This window comes from Macrosteles quadrilineatus, unplaced genomic scaffold, assembly GCF_028750875.1.
Source record: "Macrosteles quadrilineatus isolate MER2022 unplaced genomic scaffold, UCM_ALF_1.0 Scaffold_9__3_contigs__length_116548681, whole genome shotgun sequence".
Lineage (NCBI taxonomy): Eukaryota > Metazoa > Arthropoda > Insecta > Hemiptera > Cicadellidae > Macrosteles > Macrosteles quadrilineatus.
This window is the reverse complement of record NW_026542602.1, coordinates 30,083,408-30,108,089: the sequence shown is the minus strand read 5'-3', so window position 1 is coordinate 30,108,089 and position 24,682 is coordinate 30,083,408. Positions and strand designations below refer to the sequence as shown.

The following is a 24,682-nucleotide window of genomic DNA, read 5'->3' as shown; positions in this document are numbered from 1 at the left end:
CAGGTCCACAAAAGTCCGCCATAACACGAACAGCCTCTTTCTGTTTCTGCAGAACTAACACACGTTGCAGGTTTTTCCCAGCAGTGGCGCCCCAAAGAGCTATTCCATATTTAATGTGGCTGTCCAGTAAAGCAAAATAGGCGGTTTTTACTGCATCATATGTGCTATTGGCTTTAATGTGTCTTAAAGCATATACGAGTATACTGCTGCTTAATTTCTGACAGAGGCTGTCGATGTGCTCGTCCCATCTGAGACTGGAGTCTAATATTATTCCAAGGTGTTTAACGGATTCAACAGATGAAATGTTTGGAAGTTCTGATATTTTTTCTTTTTCCTTTCCCATGTTGAACTGCCTAGTTTTAGTCTCGTTGAATACGAGATCATTTCCAGAGCAGTATTCAATAGCTAGTTCCAAGGAGATGAACGAAAAATACCTCAAGATCTTCTATACTGTGACTGGAAGATAATAAAACAGTATCGTCAGCATACATCATTGCTCTTCCGAAGTTCTCTCTGTATGTGCAGGAAGGTCAAGCGTGAATAGTGTGAAGAGGACAGGTCCCAAAACTGAGCCCTGTGCCCACACCTCTACAGATAGGGAGCAAAGACGATCTGGGGCCCATTTCATAATAAACTACAAGTTACAACTTGTAATTTCCATTAGATTTGCATTGGGCGATCAGCTGATTTACTAATAATATTAGTTTGTACTTTATTATGAAATCGTCAAAGTTGATTTCTTCTTTCGGAAGCCGTGTTGATTTTTTAGGTCGATGCATCCTTGCTAGGTGGTCTTCGATTCGGGTGAGTATAACTTTCTCAATAATCTTTGAGAAGGTAGATACCAAGGAAATAGGGCGGAAGTTCCCATTAATAAAAATTTATAAAAAAAAACAATACAAAACTTACAATAAAACTTGGTAAAACTCAAATCCAGACAGTAAATGGAAATTCGCTTAGTCTGCAGGTTTGCTGCGGTGGGGGTATTCAGATATACATATTATAGACGGGCTAGTCATATACATACTACAGACATATAGACTGACTTGCTAGTATTATAGGATAGGATACTGAAGGTGGGTTTTCCTATGTCCTATGTTTTCCGGTGTTGCGGGGTATACACCGAGTGTTGAACCTGCGGAGTCCGCTGAGCACACAATACACAGTAATACGTATAAAGGTCGATTCACACACATCAGTCCAGTCACAGTTCCGTTACAGTCCAGTTGCAGTCCAGTTACAGTCCAGTCACAGTTGCAACCGCAATTTCTCAGTCAATTGTCCGTCAGTTGGTTTCAGTCAGTCTTCCGTCTCTAATATTTACCGTAATTTACAGTCAAAAAATTAAATTTTAAACCTATATTCTATTAAATTATCATTGTCCATCTTGTTGATTGTTACAAACAGTACTCAAAATACAAACGCAACCATTTAAACAACAATAACACTATTTTCTAACCTCAAACAGTTCCGTCAGGCGTCCGAAGAATCAAAAAGTATCGTTGGAAAGAAATCTGAAATTGACTGACGGATGCCAGCAGAGTGACTGACGGGACTGCAACGGGTGAGTGTAGATAGCGCAATAGAAAATCCATCAAAGAATATTTTTGTTAACTGTGACGTGCCTGAAGTGACTTTACTGTGACGTGCCGTAACTGATGTGTGTGAATCGACCTTAAGAGTGTTTTCCTAGGAATCGTACGCCACACCACGCCAGCGGGGTTCAGACTGCGGGCCGCGCTGACTCATTCTAGAGGAGTCTACGTCGCAGTCCGAAACGGGATTGCGAGGAGTTCGTGTTGTTGAAACTTGAAGTCCACACCCCGCAAAGTCTAGAAAAAACACTAGCCCGTCTTTGTCTGCAGTACTGCAGTGCGGTCTAAAAAATCATTGTATACCCCGCAACTCTCTTCTGATTTGCAGCTTGTATCTCTTGCGGTGTGCCGAGACTTGACCGACTTCATGCTCCTTCTGAAAATAATCAGAGGTCTTCTATTTTGTCCGGACATCCTGTCAAAAATTGACTTCAAAATACCGTCTGGCACTAGGACTAGGGAACTCTTCGTTCGAAGACACTACAACACGTCTTTCGACTTCCACAGCCCACTAGCTCGTCTTGCCAGGCTTGGAAACCGTGTTGCTCCGGACTGTGGCCTGTTCTGTGACACAATTTCTCATATCAGGGCCCTGTTTCATAAAAATACTAGTCTAGTATTTACTAGTCCATGGACTAGTAATACTAGTGTATTTTACAAGTCTACGTTTCAAAAACCTACTAGTGTAAAATACTAGTTACTAGTGTAGGGACTAGTATTACTAGTGGTTTTTACTAGTGTAGACAGCAATGTGTTTCATAAAGTTTTACTCTTGTAAATTACACTAGTAAATACTTGCTATTTTCTACCAACCTCTCTTCACCCGTATCATTTGAAGTAGACTAGTATTTTTGGAAACAGAGCTATTTCATTACTCACATCATTAAAAAAAATGAATTATTAAGTTCTTTTTGCAAGTGCGAATTGGCTCACGAATAGATCTGTGAGTGCTAAAATGACAATTATTAGATATAAATTACAATCAATAAATGTGGCGTGGTACAAAATGAGTGAAATTCAATTTTATAATGTATGTACAATCGCCCTATTAGAACAATTATGATTAAGTTATCAATTTCTGTGAATTTTTAGTCTAATTTTACTTGAGTTAAATTTCATGGTTATATCAACTATTTAGCTATCACAGAGAAAAAATTTTTAAGCTTTGATAGGAACCAAATTAAAACCGCATATCGTTTTGAATACAAAGATGTACAAAAATGTATTAATCAGATTATTTTACACCCAATTAAGGCTCTCGGTTTTATTTAAAGACATTTTAATAGGAAATAATAGTAAGGCAATTTTAAAAAGGAGTTGCATTGTATTTTTTGAGGTGCTTATTATTTGCTTCCGTAAATAGCTAAAACCTTGTGATATACTAACAATTTTGTAGACCTATATTTGATTTTTGGGCGTTGAGCTTAACTGCTTATCATAAAAACATTACTTTCAATCCATTTTTGTATTCTGAATTTGTTATTCAAAGTAATAAAAAAAATAGATGTTGATTAGAGCTGTTATTTTAATGTAAAAACATGTAAAAGTTTAATTAATGCAATAAAAAGTAGAGTGGCGCAGATTTGGACCAGGGACCGACCACATGACAAGCGAGAACTCTGCCTCTGAGCTAAGCCCTGCCGTAGCGCCTATGCCATGTTTTACTTTACTTGAAAACCTACTTCTCTATTGCTTGTTGCAATTATTTGTTACATCAATAAACGTTTAGGCTTATTATTCATGGTTTGTAGACTCAAAATTAGAATATCACCAAATGGTTTTCAACCCAAATATTCTTATGCATTCGAATATTTGAAAACATAGGTTAGGGTACTTGAAAACGTTCCAAACAAAATGTCCTTAGACGATTTAATTACATTCAAAATTTGAGCCTTCTTTTCTTTAATCATAGCAAGCTAAATTTTATATGTCAGAATAAAACAAAAACCATACAAATTGTGTGAATGCGGCAGCAACAGATCAACATTTTTACCCAACTCTGTTGAGCGCCGCAACTAGGCCTACAACCGGCTACTACAATCACCGTGTTGATTGCAGCGACGCGACGCCGCGCCGCGCCGTCGGCGGGCTCACTGATGAACATAAATAATAGCGTTTTGATAAATAATATGTGATTGTTTTACTTATGTGTCTATACAGTTATTAATTTAAAGAAAACACTGCGTTTCTACAACTATTTACTTTTTGTATCAAATGAAAACAAAATTAAATCCCTTTATGAATGGTTTGAAAACCCGTGATTGAGGTTAGAAATTTGTTTTGAGAGTTTACCTTGTAAAGTTGGTCACGTGACTAGTAAAATACACTAGTATTTACTAGCGGTATAAAAACGTTTATGAAACACAAATTAGTAGGACAGGTAAATACGGGACTAGTATTTACTAGACTAGTAATTACTAGACTAGTATTTTTATGAAACAGGGCCCAGAAGATGTGCTACGGAAATCTTCACTCTTTAAAAATGTATGAGCGTAAACTAGGCCTACTTCCAGACACAGATTTTCACCAGCATTTGTTCATCTTGTCTCTGATGTATGTAAAATTTGTAAAACTGATTATTTATGTTTGTTCCTGCATTTTTGTCAATGTTGATATTTATTGTAAAATAACTTTACACCCTTCTTTGATCTCACTCATGCACTACTTGTTGCCATCCAACTTTCTATTTATAAATTGTAAATATTTGTATTGTTAATATTTTTGTTACTATTGATATTGTTAAGTACTACAATTGTTATTGTTCACTATTTGTAGAACTTTTACTATTTTGTTTCCTGTAATTTCAAGTTGTGAATGTTTTTCATTGTAAAGTGGCTATGCCGTTGGGAAGTAAAATAAATAAATAGATAAACTAGGAAACCCCGCCTTAAAGGGTGAAAATTGTGATTGGGAAAAGTATAATCAATGGGCACGAATACATTTTGTTGGTTTTGGTTGGCAGCTTTGAATTTGCTCATAATTTTCTTAATTTTTGTTGTTGTTCGGACTGTACTGTTCGATTCGAAGTAAAGTCAAGAAAAAAAATCAACAAAAAAGTTAAGCAAGCAAAAGAAAGCATGGTGGCGGTGAATGTCCCACCGGATAAATTGTAATCGTGGTTATTTTAACATAAATTACCTTTGTTGAATTATTTGTAAATTTCAGTGTTTATTACTACGAAAAAATGGCTTCATCACAGTAAGTAACAATTATTAATTTTCCTTTGTGTATTCTACTTTGCTTTGGCAACCAGGCCAGACTATTTCTGGACGTGTGCAATGCATCGCGTTGCCTCCAAAATCTTTGTTTAACAAAATTTTAGGAAAACAAAAGCAACAAGCAACCCATTTCTGCAGTGAGTCGGCCTGGAACGAGACATTGAGTTTATAACTATGTTCTAAGTATCATAATTGACACCTGCATCATAACTGTTTTATTTCAATCTTTTCATTAGCCTATTTGGAGTAGGTAGCTGCCTAACATGCTTTGTGGTATCTCTGCCCTCTGGCTCACTAGCTTATATTCTCAAAGCCTAGGCTAGGCTAATATAGAAATCGGCGTTATTTTGACATAACAGGATAAATAACATTGTTGCGGCTGCGGTAACTTTATCGCAGCAACACGTTGCGGAGAACTTGCTGTTATTCTCAGGGCCGTATTTACTATGAGGCGACTCTCACCAGAGAGGTTCCTCTTTATTCTGATTCTTCAAAGGTTTATTTATTTATTTTATTTATTTACCAACGGCAATACACCAATTTACAAAGATAAAGATTGAAAGCTACAACAGTGAATGTTTGTGTTTTGTGCTAGGCATTAACAACTATAAACAATGAAAAGAATAACAGTAGTAGAAATTAAAACTAGTAACAATAATAAATAATGAAATGAATAACAATAATAAAGCATTAAATGAACGGTCCAAAATCAAACGAGGCATCAATCTGAACGCCCAGGTCCTTGATGGTGTCACACCTTTCCACCCTGTTCCTGTCGTTGTTCTTTTTTCTACTGAACGTTATACATTTCGTTTTGGCTGGATTTGCTGACATATCATTCTCCAAACACCAACTGACGACGTTGTCGAGGGCTTCTTGAAGTAGTTGACAGTCAGAGAGAGAGTTGACTCCCACGAACAGCTTAATATCATCAGCGAACAGCAGAAAAGGCACCTTTATATTATCTTTAATGTCATTGATAAAGATCGAGAACAAGAGTGGGCCAAGATGGGAACCTTGCGGGACGCCGGGACTTGCGACGAAGCTAGCAGAGACGTGGGACTGAAAGACAACAGCCAGACGGCGACCAGACAGATAGCTCTCAAACCATCGAAGCATCGTGCCAACAACGCCATTGCCCTCCAGCGTAGCAAGAAGATGACGGTGACTAATCTTGTCAAAGGCTTTGCTGAAATCTATGTATATAGCATCAACTTGGCTATGTATATAGCATCAACTTGGCTTCGTCGGCTAAAGGCATCCATGACTTGGCACTGGAGCGAGAGGAGATTGGTCACAGTAGAGCGGCCAGAGGTGAATCCGTGTTGCTCGTCTATCAACACTTGTCTGAACAAGGACTGAACTATATCTAAGATTAGGCCTTCGAACACTTTGCTTATAACGGACAAAAGGACAATTGGCCTATAGTTCATAACGTCGCGGTTGTCTCCCGACTTAAATATGGGGACGACATAACCATTCTTCAGGACCGATGGAAAAGTGCCAGAGGACAGACTGCGGTTAAACAAGTATTGGAGTAGAAAGGCTAACTCAGAGTGGCAGAACTTGAGCACTCCTGGAGTTATATCATCTGGCCCGCTTCCCTTGGTTGCGTCCAGCGCCAGTAGCTTCCTGTCGACATCTTGAACTGAGACGGAGCATTCGGAGATAATGAAGGGGGTGTTGAACACACGCACAGGCAGTTCACCATGGTGAGTGGGAGAGTAGACGGACGAAAAGAAGTCAGCAAAGAGTTGACATGAAAGGTGGGAACATAAGGGTTTAGAAATGCATACATGGTATTGCTTCAACTTGATAAAGTAGGTAACCTTTTGTTTCCAACAATACGATCGGCAAAAATACCTAGGAGACTAGTAAATAAATACGGTCTATTTTTTTAAATAATAATAGTGGTCTTAGGTCGTAGACAGACATTTTTCATTTATTTCAGGTTGAAAATATTGACTTTCGGTCATCGGATCAAAATTGATTGGTTTTGAATTAGGTAGGTATGATTTAAAATACCTATATTAATTGTTTTACTATAATCGGTATGTACAAAATCAGTAATCACGGCCAAATGGTATGCCCCTTCTGTGGTCCCAGTAAAATCGTGGACATTTGCCATGGTCGCGGAGGGATCCTGAACATCTTCTACGTTTGTGGTAATATAGTGAACCTCCAGCGCAATCGTGGAGACATGTTCTTTGTCTCCTCCAATATGGTAGAATCATGGACGACTCCGACGATTCTTATGGCCGCAAAGAAATAGTTTTCATCTTGTGAGAGCGCTGAGACGTCATCGTCCTCTCCTCCGATCCCGGCGGAATCATAAATACCTTCTGTGGCCACGGGGAAAGAGTTAACATCTTATGTGAGTGCGGTAACATCATCTTTGCCTCCTTCGATCACGGCGAATCCATGAACGACTCCTATGGCCGTGGAGAAATAGTTAACATCTTGCACAAACTCGGAGGCATCATCTTCGTCTCCTTCGATCATGACAAATCTTAAAGATCTTTGAATACCTCGGTTGCGATAAAATCCTGGACATCTTCCCCGATCGCGCGTGAATAAATCAAATCAAATCATGTTTATTAGCACATAAACGTACAGAGGTTACAGATAAATGCACAAGTGCTTCGTCATTCTTCTTATAGCCTAATATTATATAATGTCCTCTCTTAAAATGTATTTAATAATAATAAATAAAATAGTTGTTTAACATTTGAGGAACTCTTTGAATAGACTAGCCAAAAGGTTTAATAAAAAAGATAATGTCAAGCTTAAAACTAAATAACAGGATTTATAGAATTTCATTATAAATAAAACATAAAAAATGTACAAAACATGTAACTTTAGTCATAACAAGGTCTTAATTAAAATTTCACAACAAAAAACGATATATATAATATGTAACATTTAAAAATCAACAAGATTAACATGGAGAAGGAACTTTTTACCCTATAAAATATTACCTATGGAAGTAACTGACCTGCTTATAACATTTGAGAGTCATTTAGAAAATCGTCAACTTTATAGTAGGCCTTTCTGATCAAAATACTCTTTAACGTTATCTGCAAATTGTGCTGGACTCATTGCTGTGTTTTTTGAGTTATTTGGAAGTTTATTGAACAATTTAATTCCCATGTAATGAATAGGCCTACTTCTTTCTAAAGATGCCGTTGAATGATGAGGGTATATAAGTAAATTCTGGTTTCTAGTACCAATTTAAATTATTTTTTACATGACACAGAACCTCAAAAATGTAGGTAGGCTACATGGTACAGTAAGTATTTTTAAACTTTTAAATACTTCTTTACATGAGCTTCCAGGCTGTTTGAGGGTCATGGCTCTTAGGAATTTCTTTTGTACTTTCAATACATTTTTTATTAATTTTGTTACGCCGCATAATGATATTCCATATTTCACTAACGGGTAAAAATAGCCATAGTACAAAATAAGTTTTGTTTCCATGCTGGTACAGTCACAGAAAACGTACTACTATAACCCAGAATGCCAACCGCATGGTAAAAAGCATTAAGTGTTTTGAGAGAGCTTTGCCTGTCAATCCGTAGGCAGCGCCACCAGCGTTGCTATGCTATTGCATGGCAACGCTGGTGGCGCTGCCTACGGATTGACAGGCAAAGCTCTCTCAAAACGCTTAATGCTTTTTACCATGCGGTTGGCATTCTGGGTTATAGTAGTACGTTTTCTGTGGTACATTGTGCAAGGCAACTCATATTAAAACAAATGCTATTTAATCTCTACCATAATGGTACATAATATGTTCATGCCACTTCAGATTTTCATCACATATTACCCCTAATAATAATTTCACAGACTTCTGATTCTTCAAATCATCATTGCCGACTGTAACCTTTATTTCACCCTCTCTATATTGCATACTTCTGAAGTGAATTATATTTGACTTGTCTGCATTCAGCAACAGTCCATTTATTCTAAACCAATTTTCTAATTCTTTTATTATTGTCTCTGCTGTAAATTTAATTTTTTCTGTGCTATTATCTCTAATTAATGCTGTAGTATCATCTGCAAACATTACTATATCTGTCTTTATATTCATTGGAAGATCATTATCATATATTACGAACAAAGCTGGGCCTAAAATTGATCCTTGAGGAACTCCTGACTTTACAGTATCATATTTTGATTCATATTTCATGTTATCTATTAAAGTTTTTTTGCTTTCTATTAGTTAAGTACGATCTAAACCATTTCAAACTGTACCCTCTGATTCCATATACTTCTAATTTTTTTAACAGGACATCATGGTCTACACAATCAAATGCCTTTGACAGGTCACAACAAATTGCTCTAGTCTGTGATATAGTCTGTGATCTGTCCCATGCCCTGTAAATATTGTCAGTTAGAGAGATGAGTGCTGAGTTGGTGGAGTGAGATTTTCTAAAACCATTGTTGACTTTTGGTTATTAATTTATTTTTCTCTAGATATTATAGAGAAAATAATAGTGACAACTCCTTTGTTAACGGCGAAATAGTGTAGATCTCTTGCGGTCGCGATTTCATCAACGTCCCCCTGCGATCGTGGCGAAACAGATAATCAAAATTATCAAGAAAAAATGTTAAGCACCAAGTGAGGTCTCCTCCTTGGCTGTGGCCTCAGCAATCGCCGTGTCCGCCATTAGGGAAATATGGCCCTGGTTATTCTAATAACATATCTATCTACAACGCGTTGCAGGAAAGCCACGCGGACAACGAAAACAAAAACATGTATTGTCGCAGAGCAACAATAACTTCAGAAACAAACTGAATCATTATTAGACTGTTGTTATATAAACGTTTTGAAAAACATTGAGGTCATAAGTCAAGAGAGAAACTCAACTGAGGCCTACTGCGATTACCTGCATGTGGCGGTAGGGGGAATTCTTTTGTGGCAGGAAATTATATCGTGGGAAATCCATGATTGGGCTCTTTGCTCTCATAATATCCAAATATAGCCCCTAGTTTGATTTCACATTTTGACTTAGGCTAACTTAAGTATCGGTTCTGATCTCACAGTTCGAGTGAGTCATAGTGAGTCAACCTAGTTTAAGTTCAATGGGCCTACAATTTATGTAGTTTTTAAAAATTATTATTTCGTGTGCTTTTAGCGAATTTCCCTATAGGGAAGTAGCTATTAGCGTAGGTGGCATGGTAAAACCTAGGCCCGGGACCGATTTACTTTTTCATTTTGATGTCCCCAGAGGCCAAAAACACCATTCGTTCAAATTTTGTTTATATATGTATATATATATAGGCCTATTTACGTCGTCATATTTACACAAACACGGACACTGACATAAACACACACGTACATTGATTAAAATAAAAGTTGTTCTCCTGCCGGCTCCCGCGACGGTACTAATTAACTGTTCACCACAGGCTTGTGTTCCGTCCACGAGAACCTTTTATTTTAATCAATGTACGTGTGTGTTTATGTCTGTGTCCGTGTTTGTGTAAATATGACGACGTCCAAGAGACCGACTATGACAAGATACTTCTCGACTTGCTAACTACGTGACCATGACGCAACTAGCGTCGAAACCATGGTTGTAGATATTACAACTTTTTATTGAACTGGGACGAAAGTAAAGGTAACTAAACCACTATTATTTTATATTTGTCTTACCAGTTCAGGGGCAAGCCACAACAATGAGTAAAATATTTACAATCCTTGTAGGCCTACCTATTCATATTTGTGGAAACCATCTTGCTTTGATGCGTTATTGTATAATGGCTATTTGCCATAGAAATAAATAAATATGTGTGTCCTCAATTTCCCAAATATTCATGAAATGTGTATGTTAATATTCACCCAATAATTTGATAAACTAAAATATACATAGCCTAGTCACATTCCAATGTTTCTTAAAGAGAAAATAGTAAGTTTAAATTTGTTTACAGTGTAATTATAACTTAAATAGGCCTACCATACCCAAGTATTGCCAAGTGTACAAGTATTTAAACAAGTATTTAAAATTTTAACAAGTTTTTTAAATTTTAACAAGTATTTAAAATTTTAAATACTTGTTACTATCAATTATTAATTGCATTTAAAAATATATTATTAGATATTGCATGTATTTTTTTTAATAAACAATGATAAACATAACACTAGACTTTTGATGGGAAGAAATATAACGAAAGTTTATCTAGTTATACTAAATGAAAGCACAAAAGTCTAATTAAATAAAAATGTTAATAACCATCAGTTTTAATCACAAGAAAGAAAAGCTTATAGTAATGATACAGTAGTAAAAAAAATAATGTTTACTACTTGTATAGTGGAGAAGAAGTTTACATCCTAAAGTAGGTAAACTTCTTCTCCACTATACAAGTAGTAAACATTATTTTTTTTACTACTGTATCATTACTATAAGCTTTTCTTTCTTGTGATTAAAACTGATGGTTATTAACATTTTTATTTAATTAGACTTTTGTGCTTTCATTTAGTATAACTAGATAAACTTTCGTTATATTTCTTCCCATCAAAAGTCTAGTGTTATGTTTATCATTGTTTATTAAAAAAAATACATGCAATATCTAATAATATATTTTTAAATGCAATTAATAATTGATAGTAACAAGTATTTAAAATTTCCATGATTGTTGTTAGTTCCCAGTTATAGGTATTTTATGACTCGTATCACATGTTCAGGGTTAAAGACATTTTAGTTTTTCATTAATGTTACAATTATATGTTATTTAAGGTTAGTATAGCTTTGGACTCTAAAGCTCAATTTTAATATGTTAAATATCGTAACTTTTACAACTCTGTTACAATTATTACTTGATTTTTTATTATATTTAGTTTTTTCCTACTCTAAATTCAGGGTCCTTGACTGGGTGGGAGGCTGTGCAGAGGTCATGTTGGGTGAAGTGGATGACGATATACTTTCATTTAATTCCTGTGTAGCATTAGACACAGAGACGGATTATTTTAATTTTTTTAATACGAAACTTAATGATAGCACGTTAAAATTATTTCACATTAATATTCGTAGTATCCAGAAAAATTTTGACGAGTTGTTAGTCTTATTACATCCGTTTATTCATAATCTTGATTTCATTGTTCTTTCTGAATGTTGGTTGAGGGGTGGGGTGGGGGGAGAGGTTATAGAGGGCTTTGACCTTGTGACTACAGATAACTATCGCAATCAGAATGACGGTGTACTAGTTTATGTTAATAATCGTCTGGCTTTCACTTATGTACAGATTACTATTGGAGACGTTTTTGGTTTACGCTTGAACTTTACTTTACACAGTGAGCAATACATTCTCACTACACTGTACAGAACTCATGACAGCAACGTTGACTTATTTTTATCAGAACTCGAAGAATTCTTTAACTATTTGCCTTTGAATGTAAAGATGATTTTTGTGGGTGATATAAATATTGACTTGCTCAAAGGTATTCACATTTCTGACAGATATTTAAATTGTTTGATAGGCAATGGCTTAGTTCAGTGCATTGATAAACCCACACGTGTCTCTTATAACTCTATGTCTTGTTTGGATCATATATTTGTCCGTATTGCAGATTTAAAATATATAGATACAGCTATTTTTGAGACAGGTATCACCGATCACTATGGAACTGCACTGAATTTGACTGTAACCACGAACAATTTATCCAATAACCAGTCCGACAAGACACGTCACACTTACATTGACCGCACACTACTTGCCGACAATCTTACTCACGCAGATTGGGGAACCGTTCTGAACTGTTTCGATACCAATGTATGTTCTGAGCGTTTTAACGAAATTATATCAGTGTCTAATGAAAGCTCAAGAAAATTATCAAATAACAATACAAGATTTAAAAAGATTAAACCTTGGATAACGCTGGATCTTGTTCAACAAATTCGTGAGAGGGACAAGCTTAGTAAAACTCTAAAAAAACAACCTTTTAATGAAAACCTAAGGATTCGCTTTATCATAGTTAGAAGCAATTTAAGTCGATCGTTAAAAAATGCAAAGAGAGATTATTACAGAAGCAAAATTAATCAGGGGAATAAAGATCCCAAAGTGCTTTGGGGTGTTATCAATGAGCTGTCTGGGAGAGTCAAATCTCGAGATGCGTTTCCTGTACAGAAGTTTTTACCTCAATCACATGTTTTTAACGATGAAACATTAAAGCGAATTGCTAGTGATTTCAATACTTTTTTCTCTCTTGTTGGTCAAAATCTGGCCAATAATATTGACTCTGGAGGAACCCCAATACTGAACGACGCTGACTACAGATATGACTCGCAGCTCACGCTACACACAGTCACTGAACATGACGTCACACGTTACGTTAACTCACTTAGGGGAGGGTCTGCACCTGGCTTTGACAATATATCTGCTGATTTTCTAAAACAACAAATACATATTTTTCTCCTACCGCTAACTCATTTGATCAATCTAAGTTTAACATCAGGCACTTTTCCAACCCCCTTTAAGACAGCCAAAGTATATCCTCTTTACAAATCCAACGATTTTTCAGACGTCAATAACTTCCGCCCCATATCTATGCTGAGTGTTTTCTCAAAAATTTTAGAACGCATTGTGAAAGATCAGCTTGTTAATTACCTTGAAACAAACGAAATTTTAAGCAAAGAACAGTACGGTTTTGTAAAAGAAAAAAATATATCTGACGCTCTATTCGAAGTAAGTAAAAACATAAATGATAATATCTCTCACAACAGACGGAGTATGCTAGTATTCCTAGATTTAAAAAAGGCATTTGATTCTGTTGATCGAACAAAGCTATTAGTTAAACTAGAAAACATTGGCATTCGTGGCACCGCTCATCAGTGGTTTCAAAGCTATTTATCCGACAGAAAGCAAAGTGTGGTGATTAACGGAATTTCCAGTGACGTAAAACCCATAAACTATGGGGTAATTCAAGGAAGCACTCTTGGGCCTGTCCTGTTCTTAATTTATATAAATAATATCACAAAACTTTCAATTAAAGGCAAACTGTTTTTATTTGCCGATGATACCGTCATTCTTGAAAACGGGACAAGTTGGGAAAACGTCCGTGATGATGCTAATCATGATCTTCTTTTAATACAAAAATGGTTTGACCAAAATGTTCTATCCTTAAATGTTTCAAAAACCAAATTCTTACCAATTTCACTAAGAGATACTACTGATTATAACTTGGAAAATATTTCAATTCACTCTTGTGGCAACTTTTTAAATAGATTTTGCTCTTGTGAGCAAATTGAGAAAGTAAATTCCTATAAATATTTAGGTGTGATTTTTGACAATCGTATGAAGTGGTCTGACCACATACATTTTTTAACCTCTAAATTACGTAAATATATATTTGCATTTAGGAAACTGCGTGACATATTAACAACACAGGAAATGAAGCTAGCATATTATGCCTATGTCCAGTCGTTACTTTCATTTGGCATTATCGTATGGGGCGGAGCTTTTCCCACTTTTTTAGAACCTCTCTTTGTCCTTCAGAAGTTGTTACTCAAAGTTTGTTTCAATAAGCCAATTCGATACCCCACTAACACATTATTTCGTGAACTATCCTTACTCAGTGTCAGACAGTTATTTATCAAATTTCTTTCAATTCATATTTTCAAGAACTTCGATTCTATTTTTAACCAAACATCACATTCTTATAATACCCGATATGCACAGAATGTTGGAATAACTACCTCCCATTTAGCCAAGTCTTACTCATTAACAAATTCCTCTTACATTTCTGAAGTTTTATATCGTAATGTTATCTCCCGTTGTAATTCTTATCATTTGTTCCATTCTCCATCGATTACTATTTTCAAAAAATGCATCACTGGCTGTCTGATAGAGTGGGGTGTAGATGAATCAGAACTCCTAATCAAAGCAGAGTACAGGCAGACTTGACTCTACTTTATTCTCCCGTAATCTTTACTGAATAACTGAATTACTAACATCGAACATTCTTAACTACATATATTTATATGTATGTGCCCTCCGCCTTGCCTCATTCCTTAAATTGCTCATTCACCAATTTAGAATCAGAATAGTTTTACAATTATATTAAATCATTTGTTTTTAAGATTCTCTGAATATCTATGAATATAAATATTATTTATATTCATATTATTTTCCATTTTATTTATTTTTCCAACAAATACGTCAGTCACTGATAGCGACTGAGCCTACGCACAGGCTTCCAGCCCATGTAGGCTTATTTCCTTATGTTTAACATAGCTTCTCTGAGACCTTACATCCTTTGTTGTTATTATTAAGTTTATTTGTATTTTTATATTTAATTAGGTACCTATTTTATCTATGCAATAGCAAGTAGGGTGTCTGTCCACTGGAAGTTATGTTATAATTTATATTCTGTATTATTTTTTGGAAATAAAGTATGTTTGATTTGATTTGATTTGAGTATTGACCAACCAAAAAATGGGCTATACAAAACTGCTTTACCCCCTCTATTACCATTAGGTAGCGGTTTACCCCCACTATTACCTTTCGTACCATGCAGTATTTTCCCCTGAAAATGACAGTTTACTGATCATCAGATACTAATTTCTGATTCAATACCTACTATTATTAAGGAACGCGGCAGCGTTCCGCCCCGCCAAGTCCCCCAGCGGTACACAGCTGCTGCAGTGTATATATACATGACGTGACAAAGTGGCTTTTTTACTCGTCTATAGCTCTGAAGAAACAAAAGCTATTAAAATAATTGTTCATCCACTGGATAGGGGCAATCATTCTTGGCAAAATAAAAAAAAGAATTTAAAAAAAGGTTGTGTTTGAGCCAAGAAAAACTAGTTTGAAAATTCACAAATTTTCCGTGTTCTCCTTCTTCTCCTTAAATGTTGACGGACCTACAGCCCAAACCACTGGCTCAATTTTAATGTTTTTTATGTTGTTTGAAAGCCCTTAGCGTGTAGATGTGCCTTTTGAGGGTCACAAGTCGGTGCGTTGACCCATAAACCCTTGGCAAGCCCTCAAAGTACGATTTTGGCCCATTTAAATAACATGGGATTAAAATCAAAACAAAAGAAGGATCAGCTGCGATTAAATCTCAATTAATTTAAAATGTTAGAGAAATTCATAGGATCAGCTGAAAAATTATTTTAAAACTTTTATAAAGTATTTTTTTCAGGTATACCGAATGATTTGAGCTACTTACTATATAAAATTACTTAGAGCAGTGATATTCCCCGATACTTTCCATTGAAAAATGCAGTGTACCGATGGTACACTGGTACAGCAGCTCGTCATTTTTAACAGTTTAATACTACTTATCAAAACATATGAAACCTAGGAACTTGAAACTTAGTACTAGTACTAAGGTTAGTTTTAACATTGTTTCTTCATAATATTGCCAAAATTTATTTAACTAAATAAGGTTAGTTTTATGTTTTGATACACTAAAACAAATAAAACAATCGGGAAAATCCGTCTACGTATGTTAAACAAGCAAAAAAGTGAATGTAAAAAGTGGTATGTAAATTTAGGATAAAAATGAGTTTTTCAATATTTGTTTTGCCTTATGCTATTTCTAACAAACCTAATCTGTTTGATTACATTTTTACTTCTCTAATAAGGGCTCAATTTACACTAGTCTTTAGATATACGGGTTTAATTATCGGAACACTTATGTAACACCAATGCATTTTATGTGTAGTTGTGCCCTGGTCTATATATAAGAGAAAAGAGGATTTTTATTTTAACTGTTAATTTTCTACAAAAATAAATACAATCTAACAAAAAACCACTAAGTGGTAACACTTCCCCCGCCAAGTCAGCAACCCAAAAAAGACAATAAATCACCACTTTTCCGCCAAGTAAAACAATGTAATGTATGTAAGTTTGGCCACTTGGCGGCAGACTTTTGCTTGATCACTTTAAAAAATACCATAAAATTAGTTTCATTGAGCAAGTATCTCTCCCAATAGTACATTGCTAGATGAGAACTTATTTTACAAAATTTGACCTTATTTGTGTCACATTTCATAAAATCATAATAGTGATGGTTTTATATTTACTGATTACCTCGAAATTATTATACTTAGTTGGACTAATTAATTAGAGAAGTTGATTTGTGAAATTATCCACCAACGTAACTTTAATGAAAAAAAAACAAGCAAAAGTCTGCCGCCAAGTTGCCAAACTTACATACATTACATTGTTTTACTTGGCGGAAAAGTGGTTATTTATTGTCTTTTTTGGGTTGCTGACTTGGCGGGGGAAGTGTTACCACTTAGTGGTTTTTTGTTAGATTATCTATTCATAAACCATAATTTTCACCTTTATAATTGCAGTATCGCCTTTAGTGCCAAATGAAACGTAATGTGTGTAACTTATGTGCACTGCATAGTTCAATGCTGCATGTCATAGGCCTACCCACTTTCAGAAGCCACGTAGCTTCAAATGAAACATGATATTTTTGATGTGATGTATAAGATGGATGTGAGTAGGCCTACTTATACCTAACTAGTTAAACATGTCAACTAGACTGAGTTAATAGTTGTCTTGTTTGATTATTATATTTCTTGCTGCAGGCTTACATTATTTTAGCTATATAATTATTTTTACTGATATATTTACATCTTTTTCAGTGCTTTCAATCAACCTCTGCACCGTGGGCTGTTGAGCTGTAATATTCCACAGTTGCAGCTAATGGCAGATAGATTTTCTCTCGATATGCAGTTTCTGGTGAAGACAATGTACCTCCTGAGTGATTACTTGAGGCAGGGGCGCAACATTACACCTCTGCAAGGAGCTATCATGATAGGAAACTTCCGCATATGCAAGCGGCTCATTGCTGAAGGAGCTGATTTCTTCTCATACTCCTACGATCTATTGACTCCATTAAATATGGCCCTCGATGTTGGGAAGTTCCAAATAGCTAAACTGCTCATCACCTCAGGAGCTGACGTTTGTGTTCTCCAGAACGGATATTTTCCAATGTATTTTGCCATAAAGTCTGATTCACCAGAGTACATAATTGAAATGATCATACGCAGAGGTTTCCCTGTGAACGGCGTTGTTGAGAACATGTACAACTCTACAGCTCTTCATAGAGCAGTGTTGTGCAACAATGTTGATGTCACTAATCTCCTCTTGAGGTATGAAGCTGATTGCAATGTGATTGATAACTTCGAAGGTTACACTCCCATACACATAGCTGTGAAGCAGAAGCAGCCAGAGATTGTCAAGCTGTTAGCCGAACATGGAGCCAACTTAGAGGTAGAGTGTGGAAAAGGATTCACGCCTATTTTTTATGCTGCTGCCAACAATGATGTGAATTGTTTGAATATTCTTTTAGAGTTTGGTGCAGAACCAAATCATTTGTCTACTGTCCATTATATTTACCCGCTACATCATGCTGCATCTCTGTGCAGTGTGGAAGCCACTGATATGTTACTCAAAAGAGGAGCAGATGTCCAATTGAGTACTCCAATCACTAGAGATCTCCCGATCCATAGTGCTGTCATGTCAGAAAAAAGCAAGATATCAGAAGTTTTTGCTCAGGATTTAGCCAATGTCGTCAAACTCCTAATTGAGAATGGATCGCAGATCGATGTTCCCAACAATTATAACCAGACTCCGATGGAATTGGGTATAATCGGACAAACCTTTGAAGCTGTACAAGTGCTTGTAAAAGAGGGAGCTGCAGTCAATAAACCATTGGATTGTGGGACATATTTCCACTTTGTTGCTAGCAAAGGAAACAAAGAAGTTGTAACAACGTTTTTGGAACACGGAGCTGACTATTCTTTCTTTGATGTCAACAAAATTACTCCGTACCACACTGCTGCATTCAATCCAGATCTGACCGTCCTGTCTGTGTTTTGGAAATTTCACTGCCCTGTAGACCTCCCCCTTCTCGGTGAAAATTCCAAAAAACCCCTGTTCTCTCCTGCTGCCATTGATCTTCTGGAAAACCAAAAAATGTTCTTGTCCGGTGTAAAGTCGAATGACGTTAATGTTATGATGGATGCCCTCTCTAAAGGTGCTGAAGCCAGAGGTTGCAGTATGAAATTGTCTCATCCTCTTCATGTTGCTGCTAGCAAAGGCTATACCCAAGTTGTAAAACTGTTGCTGGAAAATGGCGTCGCACCAAGCTCCGTGAACAGCAATAATGAAACTCCGCTACATGTTGCGGCAAAAGCAGGTCACTATGATGTTTGCCGTCTCTTGTTGAAGCATGGAGCCGTCTACAACTCTAGGTCTAAAGTGAAGAAAACTCCTTTAGAACTCGCTACAGAGAATAATCATGAGGAGGTTGCACACCTCTTGACTGGAGTTGATATGATCTTCAAAATCGGAAAGGAAAAAAAGGTTTCTCGTAAAATTAAAGAGTTATCCTTTCTCGTCAATGATGATCTGTATTTTGTTTATGTAAACTCTATGAACAGTAGAGGCGAAACTCTATTGAAAGTGGCAATTAAGAAGCAGTTTACTAAACTGACAGATAGGTTAATGAAGTTAAGAGTAACAAGGAAGGATGTATAGTGTTGAAGTTGTGGTGTGTGAGGGAAATGTCCCAAGTTTGTTCAAAAGTTAAAGTTGGTGAGGTAAATATTTCACAGAGTATGGGAGTAAATGGTGATTGTAAAGTATTGTTGCTTTAAATTGGTCATCATACAGTCATCAGTTTGTATTAATCAAATTATTTACAACTAAATAATTTATTTTTATTATTTTATTTTTATTTTTAAAGAATATTGGATACAGAAATTATATTTACTGCCTGACATTTTCAAGTTTTGTTGAATTACAATTTAAGTAAGTAGGTGTGACATTTAATAAAACTACAAAAATATTTATTTACTGTACGTCAAGCAAGTAACACAAAGCTAAGATATCTGTTTATTTATTATAGATTGAATTTACTATTTTTTATAGTCCCTCCATTATTTTATAACAAAACTTAGTATTAACTGATTAGCAAAAAGTACTTTTGGATCTTGTAGCTTATTTCAGATTGATGCTTTACGGTAATATAAATCTTGCTACGGACATTACAGACATTTTACAGTAACATTCCCATTAAGTTATTGTTCGGAAAAAACATTGATTTTCTCTATCAAAGTGAAACCATCATAGATTATTGTCAAGCATTACTTAATTTTTTGCATGCAAAAGACAACTATTTAATTATTTTAGTTTTGATTGAACCACAAAGAATCCTCTTAGGAGAAACCATAGTGTAAATTTTCATTCATTTTTTACCATTGAATGGTTATTTTTAGTTTGCAACTATAGTATTTCACTGAGCTTGTTTACCTTTTATAAATAGTGTTTATTTAAATGTCTAAGTTTTGACTTATCTTATTAACAAACTTAAATTTAACTCTGTAATCTTGTTATAGTAAGGTCAAAGTTAAAACTTTTAGGATATTTGTATATAGATAATCATTAAGTTTAGAGTTGCTTTGATGTATCCAGAAAATAAACTAGATACAGTAGCTTTTAAGTGTACAAATTATATTTTTTCCTAGTGTATCATAGATACTGTAGTTAATCTTGTTTTTACTTTTGTTTATATACATACATCATCTACATAGTAAGTAAACCTGATTCTCAGTTTTCACCATTGTGGGGTAAACTACTTAAAAATTACTTGTTACTTTAGAAAATGATGTTTGTATTTATTTGATACTAAGTTTGGCTATTTAATTTCTGTAGATATTAGACGTACCGACAGTGTTAAACCCGACCAGTGTGATCTTTTTGTTTGTGTATGGCTCAGTTTTTATTTTGTTCAAATTAATTTATTTCAAGATTATTAAGCTGATGCCAGTATTATTTTTTCACGTTTTATGAGGTTTACAAGTTACAAGAAACTGGGCACTTTACTTGATTAGCAGATTCACTCAGCTATTTTGGATCTTATGAATATTTACACCAAATTTGAATTAAACCACACACAAATTTGGTCACTTCACAGTCTGAGGCCACATTAAGTGAACAATCATTTGCCAGAGTCAACAGTTTAAAACCCACACTTACCTACTGAATCTTTAAATTAAATTGTCAATTAAGTACTTTCTTTTGACTCAACAATTGCAAAGTTTTTTTTCAATTATACAAATAAGATTTAAAGATTATAGCATAAGATAAGACTAGATGAGTAAGAATAGCTAGCTAGTTTCAATTGGACTTAAAATTTTACTATGGATCTGTATTGTTATATTTTACAAAATATATTGTTTTATAAGATTTCTCCTTACTTATAAGATCATTCTTACTGTACTATTGTACCAAATTTACTACTTAAGTTCTGATTAATGATTAAAGTTTCTAAAAACATTATATGTTTGATATTTATCCTCTTCTAAACACTATGTTTAAGCGGTGCTCGATTTGTAAAAAATAATTAAGGTGTTGGAACTCAGCAACCTATTTAAAGTTAATAACCTATTTAATGTGATTAGTACCTATTTATGTCAATATTTTATGTTTCCGAAAAGGAGGTAAGTTTATCAAATGACGGAGTACTGACATCCAGGAAACTTCAACCCAGCATCGAAATTATAATGGATAAAATTTGCTGAATGTTGATTCGTTAATACAATAGCCAGTAAGATTTAGATCTCAATTGTCCAATACAATTTTTTAAAATATCTCTTGTGACAACACAAATATTCTGGAGGTTTTCACTTAAACAATGCTCGATTTGCAGTCCATTCCACTGGGCAGACACAAAGCTCAATGGTGTGGCGTATGGTTGGAAAGCCTATAAAATTACACATTTTTTACATATTAACCACCTTATACTGTATACAGGGTGTAGAAAAATGCAATAGACCAATGTTTTTTTAATTTTTTATCAAACATCTTAATTTTTATCTTTGAATCTATTTACAATGGAGTATTTACAACTGATCCTCGTGTAATTTTCTATTATTCTTAGTCAAAATTTAATGTAGAACACGAAATTGACATCATCTTCTCAAATCCATATACAGGTAATTGAGAAATTGCTGTATTAAGTTAGAAAAAAAAACATAAAATAATAACAATTTTAACAATTATAAAAATACCAAACAGCACAAAGACGACGTGCAACGGCATCTTTGGTCCTTACTCTACGGCGTCTTTGTGGATGCTTATTGTCAACTGGTGTGTGGGTAGTGTGAAACCGATTCACCAAAGTTCGAATACCTCACTCTGATGGACGATTATGTGGTCCGTAGAGCGGACGAAGTGCACTGTAAGTTGACTGAACTGAACAAAATAAACTTGCACAATTCGCAAACGTTCCTCTTTTGTAAGTCTATTCATGGTTAGTTTACTATGGAAACAGAATAAGAACGAGACAATACAAATACAAATATTGAAATGACATAAGATAATAACAAAAATTAGCTGTTTGATTTTAATTTGATTGTTGTGTTTTTTAGCAATGCTACCAACGTAAAAACCACACAACTAGAAAAATACCGGTAATCACTGCGTAAAACATTAAGCGTAAAAACATTGCGTAAAAACATTAAGCGTAAACATTGGTGCGTAAAACATTAAGCAAAAAATAAGTGGGGGAACTTCTCCTCAAGCCACCTAGCTGTAAGGATATGAGCTGTATTTGCATGCTTAGAGATGAAAATGGCTTTACGAATAAAATTTATTTGTAAGCAACAGACATGTCACTTAATTTGATTCATAGGCCTAACTTGCCAGTTTTAGCGAATTTCCCTATGGGGAAGTAGCTATTACTGTAGGTAGCACGGTAAGACCTAGGCCCGGGACCGATTTACTTTTTCATTTTGATGTCCCCCACAGGCAAAAAACACTATTCGTTCAAATTTTTATATATGTCCGTGAACGTGATAGATAACTTGAGTAATTTTTGTCCGATTTTGATGAAATTTAGTTTGAAGGTGTAAGGCGGGATAAACTTGAATGAGTTCGCTGACCAGCATGATTGGACCATGGGAACAGTGTTTTATGGTGTAAAAAATGGTTTTTCTCATTTTTGACCCTCAAAACACAAAATTTCTCAATTTCTCTCTAGACCTTGTTAAAGGGCTTAAAAACAAATAACTTAGTATACCAAAATGTTTTTGTAGGGTTATTGGTAACAGAGAAAATTCTAATTCTAAAAATTGTAAATTTAAGATTCCCATGTTATTTTTATGGAGAATATTGCAAAATGATGTAGTTTGCTTGTTTATTGATACATTTGGATTAAACTTGGCCAATTTATTTATTTTAATTATTAATATTTTACTATAAAAACTCGCTTATTTAGTTTCCTTGTCGCAGCAAACCTAGGTACTCGTTAAACCTAATGTTATTTAAATAGATTTGAAAATCAGTTCAGACAAATATAAATTTGCTTAGTCGGCAGGTATGCTGCGGCGGGGGTATTATAAAATACTAGCAGAGTGGGTATTCTTTGTACGGGGTTGGCGTATAAGTATAAAATGCTTATTGCAGTTGAAAATTTTGTTTGTTAAATTTACGGTATGCTATAGTATAACACATCTACCATAGCCATAATGTTCTAACAATAGAAAATACCCCTGCCGCAGCAAACCTACCAACTAAGCAAATTCCCATTTCTCTGAATTGATATTTAATCAAATCTATTTAAATACAGTAGACTCCCTCTTATCCGGACACTTTTTAACCGGATTAGATCGACAGGAAGTGGCCAAGTGGGCGGTATTGAAATGACTTCTCGTGGGAAAGATTTGAGACCAGTGATCACGTGTCTATACTTGAATAGATACAACTTCCGTATCGGCGTGGTGGGGCGATCTGACGTTCGAGTAAGAGGGAGAACTGCCAGGTTGACTACCTGACCAAAAAGAGCAAGGAGAGCCTGACGCGGTTTCCATAGCAACAGGCGCTGTTGCCATATCGCACTGTATCTCCACGCCCGCACGCACATGTGCAGTTCCTCCAGTGTTATGACAGTGACTACTTCGAGTACAGGTGGCTGTGGTACAGTATACTGTCCGCGAGGGTTTAGAAGTCTGAAGTCCCCTAAGCTAAAAAAATCGTTTTGATGTTGGAATAGTCGTCACATGTGTATTTCACAGTATATTTTGGGTTTACAACAGAAATGTTGTTTCTCACCAGAAGTCAGTAAATATCAAAGAGTGTTCCAAACATAGGGAATAATTTATTTTGGAACAATTTTTCTGTACTTCTTCGCTGTTCTGTTTACAACACTTCCCTATCAGCAGATGTTCTCTAACTATCAACAGATAACACAAAATTACAGCACAGCACACAGTGTAACGTTGCGTGCGTTGTAAGCTGGTGCTGGCGCGCATATTCTGTGAGGAAGTGGCAGTTCCCGCTCACTGCGACTAACAACGTGGCAACACCGCAACAGCAGTCTCCCCACTGCTTGCTACCCCTCCACACCTCTCCGATTCGGAAGTTGTATCTATTACAGTATAATTACAATACTCTCCTAAATTTAAGTCAAATACTGTATACAGTATGCATTTAAACGGTCTGTTTTAATGAGTTTTTGGGGACATCAGTTTAACCAGAAAAACCGTTATCTGGACTGGCCTTGGTCTTGAGGAGTCCGTATAAGAGGGAGTCAAGTGTAACATTAGGTTTAATGAGTACCTAGGTTTGCTGCTACAAGGAAACTAATAAAATGTGTTTTTATTAAAATATTAAAAGCTTAGTATATAAAATAAATAAATTTGATCCAAATATATCAATAAATTAGCAAAATACAACATTTTACAATAATAATTCTCCATAAGAATAACATGGGAATTTTAAATTTATAATTTTTTTAGATTTTCTCCGTTAACCACACAAAAACACTTTGATTATATACTAATTTTTTTACAATCTTTAAAAAGGTCTAGAGATAAATCGGGAAATTTTGTGATTTGAGGGTCAAAA

At 35.2% G+C, this 24,682-nt stretch overlaps 2 protein-coding genes across 2 annotated transcripts in view; one reads left to right on the top strand and one right to left on the bottom strand.

Annotated features, from left to right (window-relative positions):
- LOC129004447 (uncharacterized protein K02A2.6-like) overlaps positions 1-24,682 on the bottom strand; it is a 156,792-nt gene that overhangs the window by 19,389 nt on the left and 112,721 nt on the right. The gene's annotated exons all lie outside the window — the stretch shown is intronic.
- LOC129004449 (ankyrin-3-like) lies at positions 4,668-19,556 on the top strand. The gene is made up of 2 exons (XM_054433042.1): positions 4,668-4,793; positions 17,413-19,556. The coding sequence occupies exons 1-2, from the start codon at positions 4,780-4,782 to the stop codon at positions 19,310-19,312; spliced, it is 1,914 nt and encodes a 637-aa protein (XP_054289017.1). The 5' UTR covers positions 4,668-4,779; the 3' UTR covers positions 19,313-19,556.